The sequence below is a fragment of the Phoca vitulina genome, unplaced genomic scaffold, assembly GCF_004348235.1.
Source record: "Phoca vitulina isolate PV1807 unplaced genomic scaffold, GSC_HSeal_1.0 scaffold20, whole genome shotgun sequence".
NCBI classification, from domain to species: domain Eukaryota; kingdom Metazoa; phylum Chordata; class Mammalia; order Carnivora; family Phocidae; genus Phoca; species Phoca vitulina.
Window position 1 is genome coordinate 2,273,403 of NW_022589723.1, and position 23,533 is coordinate 2,296,935.

General features: G+C 37.1%; 1 protein-coding gene across 3 annotated transcripts in view; it reads left to right on the forward strand.

Annotated features, from left to right (window-relative positions):
• The window catches only part of SLC12A6 (solute carrier family 12 member 6), an 82,859-nt gene that overhangs the window by 36,121 nt on the left and 23,205 nt on the right, over positions 1-23,533 (forward strand). For 2 of the 3 annotated variants that reach the window (XM_032416980.1, XM_032416982.1), the window contains exons 2-6: positions 4,024-4,068; positions 18,268-18,362; positions 19,551-19,682; positions 21,367-21,513; positions 22,852-22,906. In XM_032416980.1, coding sequence (XP_032272871.1) covers positions 4,024-4,068; positions 18,268-18,362; positions 19,551-19,682; positions 21,367-21,513; positions 22,852-22,906 — 474 coding nt within the window. The remainder of the gene's footprint in view (positions 1-4,023; positions 4,069-18,267; positions 18,363-19,550; positions 19,683-21,366; positions 21,514-22,851; positions 22,907-23,533) is intronic. The other variant, XM_032416981.1, reaches the window with a different exon arrangement.

Sequence of the window (23,533 nt, forward strand, 5' to 3'; positions counted from 1 at the left end):
ACATGGCAAGAAACTAAATAAAATCTCCATTCTTTACCATTTACCCAGGATAAATGAAATATATTGAGAAAGTGCCCATTTGTAAAACTACTATATCATTACTGTAACAAGGAAATACTTTCAGGTCATTTTTCTGATTGTATTTACATGTGAAAAGATAGATGATTCTATTTGAACTACCATTTTGACTGGTAGAGTATCATAGGCTTTTGAGTATAACCTGGTATAACCTTTTGAGTTATAACCTGTGGGTAGCTTTGTTTATAAAGACCATCAAAAGTAAAAATAGTTACATTATTGGCAAGTTGTTTCTATTACAGGAAGTAATTTGGTTAAAATAAACATTTTGAGTAATGTTTAGGACAACTCCCAGTCTTCGGCAAACTTGGGTGTGCCCTCATCAGTGACAAAAGCAGGAAAAATATTAAATGGGAGAGTTCAGACGTAAGACAATAGAAGGATGCCCAGATGTATCTCAGAGCAGTGTTACCATGTTGATTACACAATTTGGACTGCATACCCAGAAACACCCCTCAACTTAAACCCATTTACCAATTGTGATTTTTATAGGCATGGCTAATTTTCATTCTCATGGGTTCTGAACATGTTTACTCCTAGATTTGCCCTTGTTTTGGGTTTTACGTGTATCAGTGAAGTATTTGCAAGTTCTTGGAGGTTAGTCTTCAAATTACCAAATAAGTGTTAAGTAAAGGTTGCCCTGCATTCCTTCAATTCATAAAAAATGAAAAATCTAAGTTGAACTTGTAGGGAACTACACAAAGACTTATTTCTACTCATCTCAAATGTAGGAGGGTGTTCAAAGGAAGAGGCCTGGCTTGACTAGAAAATGTACGACGGCATGTGGGCACAGCTTAGAAGGCAAGGGAGTATATAGTATAGAAGGAGGTAATTTGTAAGGAAAAAAATCATTTCTATTTCCCCATCTAAAATCATACCTATTCTGCCTGAGTTATCTGAGATGTTTTTCTAAAACTCATAGATTGCCTGGAAATTCCAAATAACTTGTTTTAGGCTATTCATTTTAGGACAAAAAAGTTAGAATTACAGAGTACCAAGAATCATGAAGATAGGTCCTCAAAAGACTAAGATTATCTCCCTTTTGAAAATAGTGTGCTGTGTCTTAGGCCACTTATTAACAGCATTCATCTTTTGAACTATAACTATTTTTTAAAGATTTTTTATTCGAGAGAGAGAGCAAGCGAGAACACGAGCAAGGGGGAAGAGCAGAGGAAGAGAGAGAAGCAAACTCCCCGGTGAGCAGGGAGCCTGATGTGGGGCTCGATCCCAGGACCCCGGGATCATGACCTGAGCCGAAGGCAGACACTTAACCAACCACCCCTCAACTATAAATGTTAAGAGATTCTAAACTTTGCCCCATCCCAACATACATAAAAGGCATTCCTATTAATGACAGTATCTTGGAATCAGAATCTTAAAAAGGGTTGTTGGTATGATTTTAGGGAAAAAAATAGATGATGCTGGTAATTTCTCCAACTTTTCCTTTGGAATCACCAGAGTAGAGCTAGATGATGACCATAGTTCTTCTGGTTCTAAATTCTATGATTCTTTCACTACTCTTCCTTCCATGCTACCTATATACCTGCTTCTCTATAATGATAGGGCCTAATTTATCCCCTGTGTGCATGTGTGTGTGTGTGAGAGAGAGAGAAAGAGAGGGAGAGAGAGAAACAGATGAATCTAATACACAAATGTACTAAAGAACTGTTATTCCTACTTTGTCTTACGCACAAACCCATATTGTTTATTTAAATAGGAAATAAGATGAGTTTAAATTTAAAAACTAGGTATCCGTTTGGTGGTATGTTGGGGAAGACATCTGAGAATATAAAAATTTAGAGTATCTTTTAAAAACCAAATTAAGGAAGAAAATCTAAAATTATATCTTAAAATGTTCACATAATGTGGAAAACTTTAGTTGTATCAACCAGGTTTCTACCTTATTTCCTCCTTGATTAGAGTGTGTAAAGTATACTATAATATGTACTCTACATCAGAAACCAGAATTTGTTTAGTATTCTGATTGGTTCTTTTTGTATGGGATGCTTAAAGTGTTAGATTTAATTATGTATAAAAAACATTTATTATAAACACCATGGAAATATTATTTGAATTTTGTTTAAAACAGTAATTCTAAATTTTTTTTGTATCTGGGACCTCTTTGGCAGTCTGAAATCTACAAATTCCTTTTCAGAGTAATGTTTTTATATTTATTTAGTTAAGGATTTTATTTATTTGACAGAGAGCGAGAGCAGGAACACAGCAGGGGGAGTGGGAGAGGGAGAAGCAGGCTCCCTGCTGAGCAGGCAGCCCAGTGTGGGTCTCGATCCCAGGACCCCGGGATCACAACCTGAGCCGAAGGCAGACGCCTAATGACTGAGCCACCCAGGCCCCCCTTTATTTTTATTATTATTTTTTTAAGATTTTATTTATTTGACAGAGAGATAGAGCACAAGTAGGCAGAGAGGCAGGCAGAGGGAGAGGGAGAAGCAGGCTCCCCGCTGAGCAGGGAGACCGACGTGGGGCTTGATCCCAGGACCCTGGGAACATGACCTGAGCCGAAGCAGCCGCTTAATGACTGAGCCACCCAGGCGCCCCCAGAGTAATGTTTTTAAATGTGTAAAGTATTACACATGCGTATAAATACATATATATAGGATTAAAAAGAACCCTATTATATTAAAATGCAAAATTATTGTTTGTGATCTAATAATGTAAGTGCTTTTTTTATCAATGCATTGAAGACCTAGCAGCCTTTTAATTACTACCATAATTTCAAAGTAGTATTGCACCTAAATGGTATTATGAGATATATATAACAATTACAGTGTGATATGAAAAATCATATTTATTGTTGACAAAGCACAGGTACTTTTATGTAGTTTGTTGCTGACATCATTCTTGGAGAAAATACTAAACTTCAGTTAGAGGTTAGTGAAAATAAAGGTGCAACTTTTTTCCCATTGTTCACAAACCCCCTTGTCTAAAATTATTTTTGTTCCCCAGACACATTCAGGGAAGCCAGATGTAATCCTCAGTATCTCAAGAGACTTAATCTTAGAGGAAACTGGAGCTCAGAGTCTTTTCCATATTTAGCCCTTAATGCTTTTCAAGCCTTTAAAAAAAAGCAAGTGGTTAGTTGTTAAATGATGATTGTCAATATCTCTTGCATTAGGAACTTGGCTTATTGCCACTTATTTTATTATAGATTAGAAGAAGTAGATATTTATAAAAGCCAGTTTAGTAATTTTATCATGAAGTCAAATCAGAACATACCTGCTAGTAGTAATGAGTGCTTTACTTATGTCTTGACTTTGAGCTGCTATGGCCATATGTTCCTTTGCCATTAAAGAGAAAATGTAACCCATGTGGTAAGCCCCAAATCATACTACTTTATGGAACTAGTATTGGTTAGTCAAATTTGTGTGATTATCTTTTTAATTTGGTTTTTTCTCAAAATTTCATTTAAATGGAATTATACAAAATATGTCCTTCTGCTTCTGGCCTGTTTCCCTTAGCATATTTTCAAGGTTCATCCATGTTGTAGCATATATCTGAACTTCATTTCCTTTTTATGGCTGAATAATATCCCATTGTATGTATATACTACATTATTGTTTATCCATTTATCTATTGAAGGACACTTGGGTTGTTTCCACCTTTTGGCTACTGTAAATAATGCTGCTGTGTACATTGTCATACAGGCGTCTGTTTTGAGTCCCAGTTTTCAGTTCTTTTGAGTATATGCCTAAGAGTGGAATTGCTGGGTCACATGGTAATTCTGTTGCTTAACTTTTCAAAAAAGCTGTGTGATTATTTTTTATAATAGTTTATTTTTATTATCCTTTTATTAATGTTTTTTGAGCATTAAAAAAACTTTTTTTTTTTCTTATTTCCTTGGTTGACTTTTGTTGCTGATTTTTAAGAAATTATTTGTTTTGGTCATTCATTTTTTTCTTTTCTTTTCGATTGTTTGTTTTTCAGACCCGAGTCAGAACTCCATCACAGGGGAACACAGCCAGCTGTTAGGTATAGTATTACTGTGGGGATTGACTTTCTCTAAAGTCACCCTTTTCCTGCCTATACTAACAGACATTATTCCCACTTCTAATTCTATTTTCCATCCCCTCCTTTTCTGCTATTCACTCCTCAACTTTTTTTCCTGCTGTTTCCATTCCCAACTTGGTAAGTTTTAGGAAACTACTTCTGCAATTGATTATTAAGTCCCAATGTAGTTATATTTAAAAGTAATTTACATAGTCTGTGTTTAAAAATAAAATCTGTAAGAATTAGAGCTTCCTTTTTCCAAGATAATTTTGTCAAGAAGATACTATAATACTCTGTAGTATCTTGGGCTTTGCAGCTACTTTGCCCTTATTATTATTTTTCTTGGTCTTTTAATCACCCTCATTTTTTAATTACTGAAAGTACTTCATAAACAGCATGAGCTTAAGCAAGACGTAGAAGTTGATGTTCCGGGGCGCCTGGGTGCCTTAGTCGTTAAGCGTCTGCCTTCGGCTCAGGTCATGATCCCAGGGTCCTGGGATCGAGCCCCTCATCAGGCTCCCTGCTCAGCGGGAAGCTTGCTTCTCTCTCTCTGACTCCCCCTGTCTGTGTTCCTTCTCTCGCTGTGTCTCTCTCTGTTAAATAAATAAATAAAATCTTAAAAAAAAGAAGAAGAAGAAGTTGATGTTCCAGTTCTTTATCTGTTAAATAAGTGATGGAAATAAATTTGTTTCTTCTAGGGATCACATGTTTAAATTTCAGTAAGCTTGTTGTTTAACAGAATTCCACAACATCTCAGAACTTATAAAATTTAAAATATAGAAATAAAACATACTCTGGTGAGGAATTCAGACAATACAAAAAGTATATGTAAAAGTAAAGTCCTCTAAAGTATCTCTTCTCCCCACCACCTCACCTCAATCCCCCGAGGTACTTATTATTGACACTAACTTGGGAATTCTTTTAGAAATTTGTAATTGTACATTTTCTTATTATATGTGACTATCTTTCCTTTTTCTATCCATGGGGTTATACTCTACAGACTGTGACTTCCTTTCTTTCACTTAACATTTTATCTTAGACACATCATTTCAGTACATAAAGATTTGCCTTATTCCTTTGTTTGTTATAGAATAGTATTCCCTTATATTCCTGTGTTCTAACTTTACACAGCCAGTTCCCTAGTCTTGACTGCTTATTTCCAGGTGTTTTACTGTTAAAAATTATGTTACAGTGAACCTCTTGTACATATACTCTTGCATTTTCATTGCCAGTATATTTGAAGGAAAAATTCCTAGAATTCCTTGGTCGAAGGGTATACATATCTTCAAAAAGATACATCCCTATCATAAAGAGCAGATACCAATCTTAAAATTTTTTCTTTCTCTAGTAGATGAAGATGGCATCTCTAGTTTTTACTTGTACTTCTTTAATCATTAGTGAGGTTAAGTGCTTTTAAATATATTAACAGCCATTTTGTGTGTGTGTCTTTTGATTTGAGGCTTATTTTTTGTTGTTGGATTTTTTGTTTTTGTTTTGTTTTTGAAGTACAGTGTGTTATATTAGTTTCAGGTTTACAGCAGATTGATTGGACAATTCTGTACATTGCACAGTACTCTCACCACGATAAGTGTAGTCACTGTCACCATATAGCATTATTACAGTATTATTGACTATATTCCCTATGCTGTACTTTTCATCTCCATGACTTACTTATTTTATAGCTGGAAGTTTGTATCTGTCTTTTTTTCTATTAAGAATTAAAAAATTTATTTATAGTTCATATGCATTGTTACATTAGTTTGAAGTGTACAACATAGTGATTCAACTTCTCCACACATTATGCTGTTAACCCCCTTTATCTCACCCACCCCACCCATCCACCTCCTCTCTGCAAACCACCAGTTTGTTCTTTGTATTTAAGGGTGGTTTTGTTTGTTTGTTTGTTTGTTTTTCTTTTTTATGGGGAGGGGCCGAGGGAGAGAGAATCCTCCTTGTTTGTTTTGGTTTTTTTGGTTTGTTGTTTTTTTGTTTGTTTTTGAGAGAGCGAGAATCCTAAGCAGGCTCCCTGCTGGGACGTGGGGCTCAATCTCACAGCCCTGAGATCATGTCCTCAGCCGAAATCAAGAGTTGGTCGCTTAACCAACTGAGCCACCCAGGTGCCCCTATTTTCTTTTTATATACAACATGTAAGTGAAATCATGTGATATTTGTCTTTCTTTGCCTGACTTCACTTAGCCTAATGTACTCTAGGTCCACCCATGTTGTTGCACATGGCAAGATCTCATTCTTTTTTATGGCTGAATATTCCATTGTGCATATAATACCACATCTTTTTATCCATTCATTTGTCGGCGGACACTTGGGTTGCTTCTGTAGTTTGGCTGTTGTAATAATGTTGCAATAAACACAGGTTCATATGTCTTTTCAAATTAATTTTCTTTGGGTAAATACCCAGTAGTAGAATCTTTTGATCATATGGTAATTCTATTTTTAATTTTTTGAGGAACCTCCATACTGTTTTCCACAGTGGTTGGTCCAATTTACATTTCCACCAACGGTGCATGAGGGTTGATTTCAGGCTTTTTTTTAATTTGTACATTGCTGAACATTTTGCTGTTTAAGTATGTGCAAAGCAGTTGTGGAAAATGTAAGCTATCAAAAAGTAAGGAAAATACTTGACATGTTTGCTTATTATAGGTTCAGAGTATTAGTTGATACTCCTTTTCTGCTCTTTCTTTGTTAAGGACATAAGTTTCTGATTTTTTTTTAAGATTTTATTTATTAGGGAGTGAGTGAAAGAGAGCACAAGCAGGGGGGAGAGGCAGAATGAGAGGGAGAAGCATACTCCCCACTGAGCAGGGAGCCTGATGCGGGGCTTGCTCCCAGGACCCTGAGATCATCACCTGAGCCAAAGGCAGATGCTTAACCAACTGAGTCACCCAGGTGCCCCATAAGTTTCTGATCTTAATTCTCTTTTCTTTGAGAGAGTTTATGTGCTGGAACAGTAACTGATATCCTAAGCACTCAATAAATATTTGTTAGGTAAATGGTTTGACATAAACATGTAGCTAGAACTCTGATCACAAGGGTCCTAGCCTTGTGATATTGGGGGATTGTCACTATTCTCTTTTTTTAGACTTTTATATTTGATAGCTTATTTAGACTGTTCAAAATTATTCTTTTCTATATAAAAATTTCATATTTGGACCAGGAATGATTAAGATTTCATTGAAAGATTTAGGCAGACCATGAAAAGTAAATTTCTCCCCTAAACTATTAAATTGCTTCTGTCTCTGATACATGCCAACAAGTAGAGAAATTTGAAAGTAGTTTATCATCTGGCCGGGAACATGTGTGTAATGGAGGTAAGGAAGGACTTAGCTAATGAAATGGACAGTCAGGGGAGTTGGTACCATTCCAGTGTAAGCTGGATTTTGTTTCCACTGAAGCACTTATTGTAAAAGATAGTAAACGAATTATGGGCAAAAAGAAATGGTATATGATTGTGAAGAAGACTTCTCTTAGTATTAGCTAAAAACCCAAATATTTGCAAAGAGACTACTCCAGCCATTAATCTCATTTAGCATCCTATATTTGCATTCAGTTTTAAACAAGCCTGAGAATTAATCCAGAGTCTTCTGGCTAGATTCATAAGTAAGTTCATCCTGCTACCCTGGGTGCTCGCTCTGAAGTTCGTTAGATATGATTATATTCTCCTTTTTTCTCATGCTCTTAATAACTACCATCTTCTGGGTCTTATCCTGAGCACCTTCCTTTTCTTTCTTTCTTTTTTTTTCTTTTTTTTAAAGATTTTATTTATTTGACAGAGAGAGACGTGGGAGAGGGAGAAGCAGGCTTCCCGCGGAGCAGGGAGCCCGATGTGGGGCTCGATCCCAGGACCCTGGGATCACGACCTGAGCCGAAGGCAGACGTTTAACGACTGAGCCACCCAGGCGCCCCTTTTTTTTTCTTTTTAAAGTAAGCTCTACACCCAACATGGGGCTTGAACTCACGACCTGAGAGTTGCATGCTCTACTGATTGAGCTGGCCAGGCACCCCTCTGAGTATCTTTGTTTAAGCTATAGCCTCAAAAATCCTTAAAAGGCTGGGTTATTTAAAAAAAAAAAAAAAGTTTGTAAAAGACCGAAAGGTGGTTTTTTTTATTATATTTTCTAACCATCATACAGAAGGGGCATTGGTTTAGCTTGAATTAAAATCTTGCCAGCTCTTGAGGCGCCTGGGTGGCTCAGTCGGTTAAGTGTCTGCCTTGGGCTCAGGTCATGATCCTAGGGTCCTGGGATCTAGCCCTGTGTGGGGCTGCTTGCTCAGGGGGAGCCTGCTTCTCCCTCTCCCTCTGCCACTCCCCCTATTTGTGTGTTCTCTCTGTCTCTCTGTCAAATAAATGAATCTTTAAAAAAAAAAAAAATCTTGCCAGTTCTCTATAAAAATCTTGCTTAGGGGCACCTGGCTGGCTCAGTCAGTGGAGCATGTGACTCTTGATCTAGGGCTGCGAGTTTGACCCCCACCTTAGATGTAGAGATTACTTAAAAATCTTGAAAAAAAAAAAAATCTTGTTCAGCATAATTTGGCCTGGTAGGTTAGAAACTGCTTCGGTTGCCTTGCCTGCTGAATGGAATTTATAGTAGCATCTTTCAGACCTTCTAAATGTTCTTCCTGTCAATAGGGCACAGTTATTTTAATGTATCTGTTGCTCCCACTGACTCATCAGATCTCTCATAAAACTCAGGATTAGGTGGAGGCGCTGTATGGAAGAGTGAAACTGCTGTTGTGGTAAAGAATTAAGCTATATACTTAATGATTTATGAACTTTTCTGTGTGTGTATGTGTATAATTTTTAATTTAAAACATTTTAGTAAGCAAGTAAGCAAATGAGCAGTGGGCCCTAGCATTTTTACAACAATTTTTACCAAACATTCAAGGAAAAATAATTCCTCTTCTACAGTTTCTCTCAGGGAATAGGAAAACAAACACTCCCCAGCTCAGTTTGAGGATTGCATAACTTTGATACCAAAACTTAGCAATGACAATGAGAGACAAGTATAGGCCAGTTTTACTTATGAATACAGATGTCCTAAATGAAATATTTGCAATCTAAATCAAGCAATACATATTTTTTAAATTACCCCTGTGACCAGTTTGGGTTTCTGCTAGAAATAATGGTTGGTTTACCATTAAAAATCAATGTATATAATTCCGTGTGTTAACCAAAGGAGATTAGGGGCACCTGGGTGGCTCAGTCAGTTAAGCATCTGACTCTTGATTTTGGCTCAGGTTGTGATCTCAGGGTTGTGAGATTGAGCCCCGCATCAGGCTTGCACTGGGCATGGAGCCTGCTTAAGATTCTTTCTTTCCCTCTCCCTCTGCCCTTCGCCCCCGCCCCTTAAAAAAAAGGAGATTAAAGAATGAATCATCTTAACTGATGCAGGAAAAGAATTTCATATGGAATATATCCAATATTTAAATTCATGAGTTCGTATTGATACTTTAAAGAACCAATTGGTCACCATTGTAGTATTCTAGTGAACCAATTCATTATTCTGAGAATTGGTTAATAAAAGGAAAGAATTAAGTATCTTACCTTTAACTATACAAATGGGTAACCAAATAGTATATTAGAGGGAGTGTCTCTTTATAAAAGTATTTCAGCTAGTAAATTAAGGAAGAATAATAGAAAAGAGTATCACCACTTTGTAATCCCTCATAAATTAATGGATTTAGTCATTAATCGCCAACAGTTGTTAGTATCTCAAAAATAAAATCAGATGACGTGTACCTCTTGACAGAAGATCAAAATACCACTGTGAAGGAGTTTTCCTACCTCTCCCCTAAAAATACTGAATATGGATAAGCCTCTAGACCTCATTAGCAATAGATAGGAAATACAAAAAAACAGAACAACATTTAAACAGTATTACATGGATGTCATCATCAAAATCAGAAACTCTAGAGGCGCCTGGGTGGCTCAGTCGGTTAAGCGTCTGCCTTCGGCTCAGGTTATGATCTCAGGGTCCTGGGATCAAGCCCTTTGTCGGGCTCCCTGCTTCTCCCTTCCTCTACCTCCTTTCCCCTACTTGTGCTATCTCTCTCAAAATCTTTAAAAAAAATCAGAAACTCTACTGAACATATGACATGGTTTCTTCAAATAAAAGAAAAAGAGAATAAGCTGTTGACTTAGATATAGCAGTTATAATGTCTGACTCTTGACTACTTATTCAAACACTGTAAAATCAAAAACATAATTTATAACATTTGAGACAACCTTTCGTGTTCACACAGTTACATAGTTCAGGCCCAAACCTGTGCCAAGGGAAATTAAGTACATTTACTGCTCTTGTCCTTCCTAGCTCAGACCAGCAAAGACCATTTGACAAGATCAGGAGACTAAGGGAGGAGTCTGAGATTGATTTATCTTAGCCCCAAGTTGTAGCATAAGTGGCAAATTACAAAAGCAGCAATGTAGAGATAATAGCACCACAACAATAAAGTTTGTATAAAGAGCAAGACATTCGAAATACCATTTTTCTATTTACAAAAAAAAATGTATGCCATAAAAGATGGAAATCTGAAATCTGTGGTAGAATCAATGGCACTTATATCAGTTTTTGTTTGAATTGTGCAGTGAAACACCAGTTAAGTTCCCAGTAATGTTAGCATTATCTGGATAGTAAAATGAGGTTAAAAAACCAACATAATGATCTGATGGACTGTTTAATTCATAGCATTATTGAGAACAGTCTCAGTAGGTATCCTCCAAAGGAATTATTTTAGGATTCTGGATAATCCTAAAACAGCCCCAGGATATGGATTTGGTTCTTAGTTCCTGCAGAGAAAAACTAACTTACTATTCAGAAACTAGAACTTCCATTCCATTTGAGATTTCCTGAGGTCACAGTAGTGACCCAGACTTCTGAAAAGCTCTACTGTCTGTCTATCTATCTATCTGTTTAATATTTTTAGAGAGAGCATGTAAGTGGAGGGGCAGAGAGAGAGGGAGAATCTTAAGCAGGCTCCATGCTCAGCACAGAGCCCAACACAGAGCTCGATCTCACAACCCTGAGATCATGACCTGGGCCAAAATCAAGAGTCAAACACTTAACCAAATGAGCCACCCAGTAATAAGGACAAAATGCAGACAGTTGTTGCTAAATAAAAGCCAAGAACACTTTTCACCACGAGACTTGCTCTAAGCTAGTGGTTTATGACTGAGGACAATTTTGTCCCCCAGGGGATATTTGGAAATGTTTGAAGACTTTGATTGTCACTACTGGAGATGCTTCTGGCATCTAGTGACTCACAGTTAGGGATGCTCTTAAACAATGCACTGGACATCTTCCACAACAAATAATTATGTGCTGAGTTTGAGAAACTCTCCTCTAAAGGCATTCTCAAGAAGGTGCCTCAAGTAAAAGTGAAAGGATCCCAGAAAACTAGTACTCTGAAATGCAACAAAAATATTGAACAAATAAAATGGTAAACATGGACCTTCACCCAAGTCAGTGTTGTCTCGATGAAATATTTTTAGTGTCTTATTTGTATAATAAAATAAGCTACTAGAAATATTGGACAGAACAGTAATACGTGAATCAGAAGAGAGAGAACAAAAGTCTTTGTTGTTTGGGAGGATGACAGACTTTTGTTTAAACTCACTTAACAGTTTGGGGTTTTGGGGTTTTTTTTTTTTTTTAAGATTTTATTTGTTTGAGAGAGAGGGGGAGAGAGATCACAAGCAGGGGGGAGGGATGGAGGGAGAAGCAGCCTCCCCGCTGAGCAGGAAGCCCGATGCGGGACTCGACCCCAAGACCCTGGGATCATGACATGAGCTGAAGGCAGATGCTTAACCGACTGAGCCGCCCAGGAACCCTTTTACAGTTTAAGTAAGATATGTGGTAAAATTTCAAACGTAATTACTGAAAGAATAGATATAGAATGTGGAAAGTCCAAAAGAGGAGAGAGAACAAATGGAACAAGGGAAAAACAAACCAAAAATCCAAAGAGAAGAAATGAGAATGAATCCTAAAGAAAAAAGACCAAATAGAAATTTTAAAATGGTAGAATCCGATCTAAACATATAAATTGCTATGGTTGATGGACTGAACTTGACAATTAAAAAGACAGATGGTCAGATTTTTAAAAATACAGCTATCTGCTATTTACAAGAGATCTACCCAAAACATAAGGACCCAGGAAAAAATGGACAGTTGAGAGAAGAGGACATTGAACCAAAGGACAGCTGTATAGTTATTGTCATATTTTCTACTTAGAGTTTATTCTGCTCTATCTCTAGCTTGCTAAAATAGGTACTTAGCTCAAATAATTTTTATTCTTTTTACTTTGCTAATGTAAAACTTTAAGACAACTTTTCATTAAAGTGCTACTTTTGGTGGATCCTACAAGTTTCAATAGGTAATCTTTATTGTCACTTAATTTTTTAAAGTATTTTAATCTTTGATCCTTGTTTTGTTTTGCAGTGTATTTTCTCTAATTTCTAAATTTGGAAGGATTTAAAAATTTATCTTTTCACAATTAAATTCTGACAACTTTTGTTATAGACCAAGATCACAGCCTCTGCCCTTTGAGTGAGGGCTGGACTTAATGACGCCTTCTAATTAATAGAAAATGGCAAAAGCAATGTCACTTTCAAAATGAGATCACAAAAAGACTGTGACATCTGTCTTGTACTCTTTCTCTGGCTCTCTTTGATGACTTGCTTTGAGGGAATCCAGCTGCCATGCTGTAAACTGTCCTATGGAAAGGCCCACGTGGCAGGGAACCAAGAGAGGCCCTTGGCCAACAACCTGAAAGAAAGTGAATCCTGCCAACAACTGTGTCAGTGAGCTTGGAGGTGGCTCTTCCCCAGGCCTTCAAATGAGACCATAGTCCTGGCAGAGCTTTGATTGGAGCTTCGTAGACTGAAGCAGGGGGCTCAGCTAAGCCTTGCCCATATTGCTAGCCCACACAAACTGTGAGATAAAAGTGTGCGTTTAAGCCACTAAATTTGGGAGTAATTTATTATACCGAAAGATAACTATAAACCATAGACGTATGTTTAAAATACTTTCTTGCGGGGCCTGGGTGGCTCAGTTGGTTAAGACTCTCGATTTTGGCTCAGGTCATGATCTCAGGGTCGTGAGATGGAGCCCTGCTTAAGTTTCTCCCTCTTCCTCTCCCTGTGCCCCTCTCCCTGTCTCACGCGCTCGTTCTTTTCTCTCTCTCTTAAAAAAAAAAAAAAATTATAAACTGCTTTCTTGGTGAATTCACCCTTTTGTTATTTGGTTACCCTCTCATCCAAAATCAAGTTTTCCCCTTAAAGAAAAATTTATCTGGTGATAATAAAACCATATCAGCTTTTTTTGGTTTCTATTTGCCTGATCTCTTTACTTTCAGCTTTTACGTGTCATTATATGTCTCTTGTAAACAGTATATGCCTGGATTTTGTTAGTAGTTTAAAATTGGCATGTGTGAATATTTACACCATGGAAATTGGCTAATACTATAAATTAGTTTTGTATGTGTGTGTATGTGTTTTTAACAGTCTTCTGTGACTTCAGTATACACATATACACACAATGAAAGCAACATCTTTAACTGCTTTGTTTAATGCTATATCCCCAGGACCTAGAGTGCCCAGCACATCGTAAGAACTTAATAAATGCTTGGTGAATTAATTGAATAAATGAATTACTCCAAAGTGGTGATAATTTTAAGCTGTGTCATTCTCTTTAGAATTTTCTGGAACCAGTAGAGAGAAGAAAAGAATTACATTTTCCTTTTTTTTTTTAAATAGCTTTTTATCGGGGTGCCTGGGTGGCTCAGTCGTTAAGCGTCTGCCTTCGGCTCAGGTCATGGTCCCAGGGTCCTAGGATCGAGCCCCACATCGGGCTCCCTGCTCAGCGGGAAGCCTGCTTCTCCCTCTCCCACTCCCCCTGCTTGTGTTCCCTCTCTCGCTGTGTCTCTCTCTGTCAAATAAATAAATAAAATCTTTAAAAATAAATAAATAAATAAATAACTTTTTATTGTGGAAATTTCCAAAGGTCTAGAAAAGCAGATAGAATAGGATAATGAACCTCCATGAAGCCATCACTCAGTTTTAACAATGTTGAGAATCTGTTTTCAAGCCCTACCTAATTTTTTCCTGGAATATCTTAAAGAAAATTCCATCACATGATTTTATTTACCTTTTTTTTAAAAAAAAAAATTATATTTAAATTTCTCTCTTTCAAAATTGTCTTTTTTTTTTTTTTTAAGATTTTATTTTTTCATGAACTGGTCGTTAGATTTAGAGGCTTGATTAGATTCAACTTCCATTCTTTTGGTAGGAATACATCACAGGTTGTGCAGTTATATTGTTGTCCACTTTTAGCGATGTTGAGATTGATCATTGAGTTCAGATCATCCTGACCCATCCATTATAAAGTTACATCTCAGCCTTTCATCTAATGGGTTTATAGCAACTATCGATGGTGATTGCCTAGATCCATTATTTCATTAGGAGTTGAAAATTGGTGATTTTTTTTCCCTAATTATTCCATATGCATTAAACAGTTTTTTCTTTAAATTCCAGTTAGTTAACATACAGTGTTAAATTAGTTTCAGGGGTACAGTATAGTGATTCAACAATTCTGTACATGACTCAGTGCTCATCGTTAAGTGTACTCTTCATCCCCATCACCTGTTTCACCCATCCCCCTACCCACCTGCCCTCTGGTGACCATCAGTTTGTTCTCTCTAGTTAAGAAACATACAGATGGCTAACATACACATGAAAAGATGATCAACATCACTCATCATCACGGAAATACAAACCAAAACTACAATGAGTCAGCAAAGTTAAGCTTAGAAGACAAAGCATAGCTCTCTGGGGTGCATCTCTGTTCTAAAAGTTGTAGTTATGAGTGTTGAAGAAATTGAGGAACTTATTTAGGGATAGCAAGTGTTAGGACTGATACGAGTTCCAATAAAAGTTAGGATGAAGAACACATTGGGATCTTAAAAGGGGCATTGTGTCCGGTGGTAGAACTGAGAAGAGTAAGACTTTTCCATCAATTCAAAAGAAATATTTTAAAAATCAGTTTATGTAGGGGATGGGGCTGCCTCTCTGGCTCAGTTGGTTGAGTGTCTGGCTCTTGGTCTTGGCTCAGGTCTTGATCTCATGGTTGTGAGTTCAGGCCCTGAGTTGGGTTCCATGCTGGGTGAGGAACCTACTTAAAAAAAAAAGAAAAAAAAAAAGAAATCAGCTTATGTGGGGTGGTTAAAAAGTTTGGAAAACAGATAGTGGTGATGGTTGTACAACATCGTGAATGTAATGCCTCTGATTTGTACATTTAAAAATGGTTAAAATTGCAAGTTTTGTTTTATGATTTTACCACATTTTAAAAAATTAATAATGTAATATACCCAAAACTCTAATATTGTATACTTTTAATCAATGAATTGTTTGATGTGTAAATTATATTTTAATAAAGCTGTTAAAAAAAATATGTATAGAGCTAAGCCAGAAATTTCTGTAGAAGTCAAGTTAAAGGGAACTGGTCTAGTCCTTGAAAACTGGCTTAAGCATCCTGTTTGACTGCTTTGTCTCTAGTACTCAGTAAATATTTTTAAGTTAAACAATAAACAAATGAAAAAAAATTTTTAAAACTACAATGAGATATCACACCTGTCAGAATGGCTAAATTTAACAGTACAGGAAACAACAGATGTTGGCGAGGATATGGAGAAAGGGGAACCCTCTTATGCTGTTGGTGGGAATGCAAACTGGTGCAGCCACTCAGGAAAACAGTGTGGAGGTTCCTCAAGAAGTTAAAAATAGAATTACCCTACAACCCAGAAATTGTACTGCTAGGTATTTACCCCAAAGGATGCAAAAATACTGATTTGAAGGGGCACCTGCACTCCAGTGTTTATAGCATTATCAACAATAGCCAGATTATGGAAAGAGCCCCAGTGTCCACCAACTGATGATACACAGAATGGAATATTACTCAACTGTAAAAAAGGAAGCTTGCCATTTGCTACAGTGTGGATGGAGCTAGAATGTATTATGCTAAGCGAAATAAGCCAGTCAGAGACAAATATATGATTTCACTCATATGTGGAATTTAAGAAACAAAACAGATGAACATAGGGGAAAGAAAAAAAAAAAGACAGGCAACCCATAAAATAGACTCTGACCTATAGAGAAGGAGGGAGGTGGGCATGGTATGGGCTAAATGGGTGATGGGCATTAAGGACGGCACTTGTGATGAGCATCGGGTGTTATATGTAAGTGATGAATCACTAACTTCTCCTGAAACTAGTATTACACTATATGTTAACTAACTAGACTTTAAATAAAAACTTGAAACAAGAGAGTCTGTTTGTTGGTTTGTCTCTCTTTTTTCCCCCTATGCTCATTTGTTTTGTTTCTTAAATTCCACATTTATTAGCTAGAATGTTTCTATAATGAAAAAATTTTCTTTAACTTTTTAGTTACCCTGAAATATAGTTGGTACAAGAAAGGCAGGGTAATTGCTTGATTCTTTCCATTTATTGTTTTTCAAATACGTTGTTTCCTTAATAACTCTGCAGAGGTGACTAGTTTTTTTTTTAATATTTTGGATATTTCACATATTTACATTTCAGTTCAATGCATTATTTATTTTTAATGTTTGTATTACCCCATTTTTAGCTGGTGGGGACCCTATCAGGTTGGCCCTTCCGTCCTTTGACGTGATCCAGTTATTTTGATAGCTTGTTGACTATTTCCTAAACTGGTATTTAAGGTTATAGGACTTTAAATTAATTTCTTTAACTTTTATATTAGTATCTATTTCCTGAATACTTAAAGTGTTAGTTCTTTTTTTTTTTTTAATTTTTATTTATTTATTTGACAGAGAGAGCACAAGTAGGCAGAGCAGTAGATAGAGGCAGAGGGAGAAGCAGGCTCCCCGCTGAGCAGGGAGCCCAATGTGGGGCTGGATCCCAGGACCCTGAGATCGTGACCTGAGCCGAAGGCAGACGCTTAACCGACTGAGCCACCCAGGCGCCCCTAAAGTGTTAGTTCTTAATGACATTTACATAATTTTTTATTTTCTCTCTCTCCTACAAGGCGATTATAACTATATATAACTTTTTTTTTTCTCAGTACTCATTAAGTATATTCTTTTTCAAGTTCTTATTCAAGTTCCAGTTAGTTAACATACAGTATAATATTAGTTTCAGGGAGACAGTTTTTGATTCAGCACTTCCATACATCACCCCGTGCTCATCAAAGCAAGTGCCCTCCTTAATCCCCACCCCCTATTTCACCCATTCCCCTGCCCACCTCCCCTCTGGTAACCATCAGTTTGTTTTCTGTGGTTAAGAGTCTGTTTCTTGGTTTGCCTCTCCCTCTCTCTCTTTATTTTTCTTTTGTTCATTTGTTTTGTTTCTTAAATTCCCCATTTGAGTGAAATCCTATGGTATTTGTCTTTTTCTGACTGATAGATTATAATTATATATACCTCTTAATACAACAAAGAACCAAAGCTAAGGAAGTACACAGACTCTACTGTCTGAGGGAACCTAGTCTCTTTTTTTTTTCTGCAGATCTGGTTCACCAAATTCTTGTGGGGTGCCTCTTTTAACATTAAAAAAAAAAAAAGTGGCAAGGGTTTGTACAAAAATAATGCTTGGTTACATGACCTAATGTAGTCTTTTTTTTTTTTTTTTTTTTTTTACCTACTGTCACTTATAAAAGGTTGGACCGACCTGGAGGTAGAGGGCTTTTACTACCATTATCAACAGCAATAGTGTATAAAGTGTGCAGTGATACACTGAGTAAGGACTCAATAAGTACTACCCCTGAAACAAATAGTACATTATATGTTAATTGAATTTAAATTTCAAAAGTAAAATAGCTCAGTAAGTACTTGTTAAAAATTTTATTCTAGGTTTTAGTGACTTTAAGAGTAGAGTCCTATAGGCTAGAATCCTAAAAGAATAGTGTTTCCAGAGGTCTTCGTACTGTTAAACCTTCCTCTCGTTTACCTCTTAGATTTATTTTTGCTGCTGTTCTGGAGGCAGCCACATTCTCTAAGCCTGGCTAATTTGAGTTCTCCCACTCTCAGATTAAAATTTGAATATGAAAATGGATTCTAAAAGGCAAATGAAGTTATTTGGTGCTGATACTTCTTTAATACCAATGAGAAACTAACTTGATTTCCTTTTTTTCTTTTCCAGATGATGGGCATAAGAAAGCTCGAAATGCTTATCTCAACAATTCCAATTATGAAGAAGGAGATGAATATTTTGATAAAAACTTGGCACTCTTTGAGGTAATATTTGGGAGAAATCTAGGGCAGAAATGTCAGGAACAGAGATTTCAGGATAGCGGTTTTCTATCCCATTTAGTTTTAAAACAGTACAGGCTGGATAATTTTAAGAACTGCTTGTTAAAATATAATACTATAACTTGTCATTGTAGTTGATTTACTCTATATAATCTATCACTAACTAATAAGTAGCCATTAAATCAGATTTCTGTGAATTGAGGAAGAATGTTGACATCACAGGCATGGAGAACCTTGCTGTCTAATTCAGCTAGGTTTTAAATATTTGCATTGGAATTATCTATGAAGTATAAAATAGAGTATTTTTCAACTCTGTGTTTGGGAAGACCATCATTTACCTTAGAACTACTAAAAGAAAAATCAGTGTAGGAAATAGGCTGCCAGATTAAGAGGGCCTGTCTGTATGTCTTACCCAAGACCATATGGACTCTGACAGGCTCTGCAGTCGGATAGTTGGAAGGAGCCTGCTTTGGTCCAGCACTGCCTTTGTGTCTGGCTTTGGACAACGATGCAAGTTCCAGTTCTCTTAGTGTACCTGTTTTTTAAATGGTATCTTCTTTCAGCTTCCTTCAAGAAAAGATCTGAGATACATACTTAGTTCAGTCACAAAAGTTTTTTTATTGAGCTGTCTGTGCTTGGTGCCATAAATAATAGCCATAAGTGTTATTAGAATGTTAGTAGCCTAGCCTAGGGATGCCAGGGTGGCTCAGTCAGTTAAGCATCCGACTCTTGACCTCAGCTCAGGTCTTGATCTCAGGGTTGTGATTTCAAGCCCCACATTGGGCTCCATGCTGGGCATGGAGCCTACTAAAAAAAAAAAAAAAATGTTAGTAGCCTAAAGAAAGGGGCACTATAGTTAAAGGTAATATTATCAATGTTTTTTTCAAGGTTACAGCTGTCTGTAGGGGCCACTGTGATTTTATTTTTACTGTAAAGTTAAGCCATTAGAAAGAATGATAAAGCTTTTCACTTAAGAATTTTATAAGGATTTGTATAGTCCTGATTGATATTTTAATGTGGGAGGAGAATAAAGCCTCATTTATAAATTTTCTTAAAATATTTACCTGTGATGTATTTTCTCATTTAATTTGCAATTTTCTGGTAGAGGGCCACATTGATGCTTATTTCCAGTGTTCTTTATTACTCATTTCTTCCATGTCTCTGGCGTTATAGGAAGAAATGGACACCAGACCAAAGGTATCTTCTCTCCTCAACCGTATGGCCAATTATACTAATCTGACACAAGGAGCGAAGGAACATGAAGAGGCAGAGAACATCACTGAGGGGAAAAAGAAGCCCACTAAGGTGAGGCCTTCAAATAACAAGGATAAATAAAAAGAGTCCCATATATAAGAAAGGAGGAAATATCCAGGGCGTCACTTTATACTCAGTAACTGTTGAATGCTTGATATATGCCAGGCACTGTTCTGGGCAGGTCATAGCAAAAACAGAACATACAATGTCCTGCTCTCATGCAATCTAAATTCTAGTATGAGGAGATAGTTGTTAAACTGTATATTACGTGCTGACGATGGTCTAACAAAAATACAAGCAGGGACAGATGGTAGCTACACTTGTGATGAGCATAGCATAACATATGCAAAGACTTGTCAGATCACTTTGTTGAACACTAATGTAACATTGTGTGTTAACTTCAATAATTAATTCATTTTTTTAAAAAGGCAGGATAAAGACACTGAAACTGGCCAGCAGGAGAGCCAGGGCAGAGGGGGTTGCTGTTGTAGAGAGGTTGGTCAGGGAAGGCCCTTTCTGACAGGGTGATATTTGAGCAGAGGCCTAACCAATGTGAGACAATGAGCCCCCTAGTTGGGAGAAGAGCATTCCAGGGACAGGGAATAGCACTTCAGAAGAAGAGGGTTCACACCCATCTGCTGATGCCATCTCTCTGTTGTCAAGTGATGGGGTTTTTCAAAGACTAAATATCAGTTTTTCTCAAAATGAAAATATGGAACCATATTACAAGTTAGCTTTCTGGTTGTTCAGGGATAAAATGACCCTCAGATCTTCATTTTACCAACTGCATTTACCAGCTACCATGAGGATTTATGCCAAACTCTGAAGGAAGTCCATCAAATCATTATTCAGTTTTTATGAAAAGGGAAAGCTAGGGGCACCTAGCTGACTCAGTCAGTGGAGCATGCGACTCTCGATCTCAGGCTTGTGAGTTCGAGCCCCACGTTGGTTGTAGAGATTACTTAAAAATCTTTAAAAAAAGGGGCACCTGGGTGGCTCAGATGGTTAAGGGTCTGCCTTCGGCTCAGGTCATGATCCCAGGGTTCTGGGATCGAGCTCCACATCGGGCTCCCTGCTCAGCGGGGAGCCTGCTTCTCCCTCTCCCACTCCCCCTGCTCGTGTTCCCTCTCTCTCTCTCTCTCTATCTCTGTGTCTCGAATGAATAAATAAAAAAATCTTTAAAAAAAAAAAAAAGGAAAAGCTAATAGCTTCAAAGAACAGAACATTTTATTTTATTTATTTATTTTTTTTAAAGATTTTTTATTTATTTATTTGAGAGAGAGAGAGAATGAGAGACAGAGAGCATGAGAGGGAGGAGGGTCAGAGGGAGAAGCAGACTCCCTGCCAAGCAGGGAGCCCAATGCGGGACTCGATCCTGGGACTCCAGGATCATGACCTGAGCTGAAGGCAGTCGCTTAACCAACTGAGCCACCCAGGCGCCCAGAACAGAACATTTTAATTGTTGGGGGTACACTTAAAAGTTTGTGGTCAAATGCCCATGTAAAAACATATGGGGACCTGTGTAAAGTAAAAATGTATAGCTCTAGGAATAATGTGATCATTTATAAGATGGAGATTTTATATGTGCCTCTTTTAAGATATTGATTATACTAATTATGTGTTTTGTAAGTAAGATGGTAGTTAGGGAGCAAGTTTTTATATACAAATAAAGGGATAAAAGCATCTCTTCTAGATGACTATGTAATTTTTCTTTTGTCAACATCTTTCTTTGCAGACCCCTCAAATGGGTACTTTCATGGGTGTCTACCTCCCATGCCTACAGAATATTTTTGGAGTGATCTTGTTTCTACGCCTTACATGGGTCGTGGGCACAGCTGGAGTTCTTCAGGCCTTTGCAATTGTCCTTATCTGCTGCTGCTGTGTAAGTCCCCAGTTGGCTCTTAGAGATCACCTGGAACATTGCAGGAGCTCAAGATTATATGCACTTGACTTATTTGAGAATAACGCAAAGACTATTCGGTAAAGACTCATGATCTCAACAGGAGACATTATTTTGATATTAAACTCTGAAGGATTTTCAGTTATTTAGTGTCCAGTCTTTGCTGCTTATATGCGTAATATGATGTACTAGAAATTACAAAGGAAGACTTTTAGAGGAGGTGGAAGATGTAGTCCTTGATTCAAAGAATTCAGAATACAAACCATTGGAGTTTGATAGCACCAAAGTTAGAAAATGATGATGTACTACTCCAGTATAGTATTGAGGAACAAAACTGTTGTTTGGGGTGAGGGGTATTTGTTTTGTTTTGAAGTCTCATCTGTTACCCCTTCCCCAGAAATTCAGGTGTGCTTTCCAGGTCTTCTCCCCACTGTACTGAGAACATTCTGATCTTGTTTGAATTTAAACTCCTCTTATCCACATGTCCCAGCCACATCTATCAATTTTATTATAAGTTGATTATTATTAAAATTTTTTATTTTTTTATTCAACTGCTGGCCTCTTTAATTACTATCATTATTATACCCTCCTGGTACATTATGCTCAGCTGAGTGCTATATAAAGCAGGATAAGAAGACATATTTTGTATCATTAATAACTTAAAATTAATAGTACTACCTTTTTCTTTTTTTTCTGTTTCTTAGTCTTAAAACTTCAGGGCCATGTTTGGCTCCTTGATTGCCTCTCACATCTAATCAGCTACCAAGGTCAATCATATCTCCCTCTGAAATCTCTTACATACAACCCTTCCTTTATATTCCTGTTACTAGCACTACAGTCCTTACTTTTCACTGAACTATAATAGCCTACTAACAAGTCACTCTGCCTTCATCTGCTCCCTATCTGCAGTCCATTCTATGCTGCTACCAGGTAATATTTTCAAAATACGGTTTTTATTATTTCAGAAGTCTGCAGTGGTTCCCCTCCTTACTGAATATTGTTCTTGTAATTGTAGCTTAGTCAGTTTCTAATCTGTTTTCCAAGTGAACTAGGAGACCAGGGTGAGATCAGTGGCTCCTACTAGCACCTAACCTACTGCTTATGATACAGAAGCATTTTAACAGAATACTCAAGATAACAGTAATGTGACTAGGGCAATGAGTTGAACCACATCATCTCATTTCCATAATATTAGGTATGGCAGCCAACTCCCTCCGTAAAGGTAGGAAGAGTTAATTTTTCAGAAAGTGCTCTGAGGCCCACAGACAGGAAAATAGTACAGAACTACAGTAACAATCTTCTCCTTCACTTCCTTTACAGACAATGTTGACTGCTATCTCCATGAGTGCCATTGCCACGAATGGAGTGGTGCCAGGTCAGTAGGCTGGATTTCAGGGATTGTCAACAACTACTGTATGTTTATGCTATCAAGTCAGAAGTGCAAACTTCTGAGGACTAGAATACTATTTAGTCTCTTGGTCATAGACATTCACACTATTTGACTTTAGAATACATTCTTTAAAAATCTCTTTATGTTGTAAACTAGGGGAACCCTCACTCACTGTTGGTGGGAATATAAACTGGTATAACCACTTTGGAAAACAGCATGGAGGTTCCTCAAAAAATTAAAGATAGAAATCCACACAGTCCAGTAATTTCACTACTGGGTATGTATCTGAAGAAAACAAAAACAGTAATTCAAAAAAATACATGCACCCCTCTGGTTTTTACTGTATTATTTACAATAACCCAGATATGGAAGCAACCTAAGTGCCCATTAGTAGATGAATGAATACAGAAGATGTGGACACACACACACACACACACACACACACCAGAATATTATTCAACCATAAAAAAGAACAAAATCTTGTCATTTGTGACAACACAGGTGGACCTAGAGATCCACTTTATGCAAGTGAAATAAGTCAGACAGAGAAAGATAAATACCATATGATTTTACTTATATGTGGAATCCAAAGAAATAAACAGACAAAAAAAC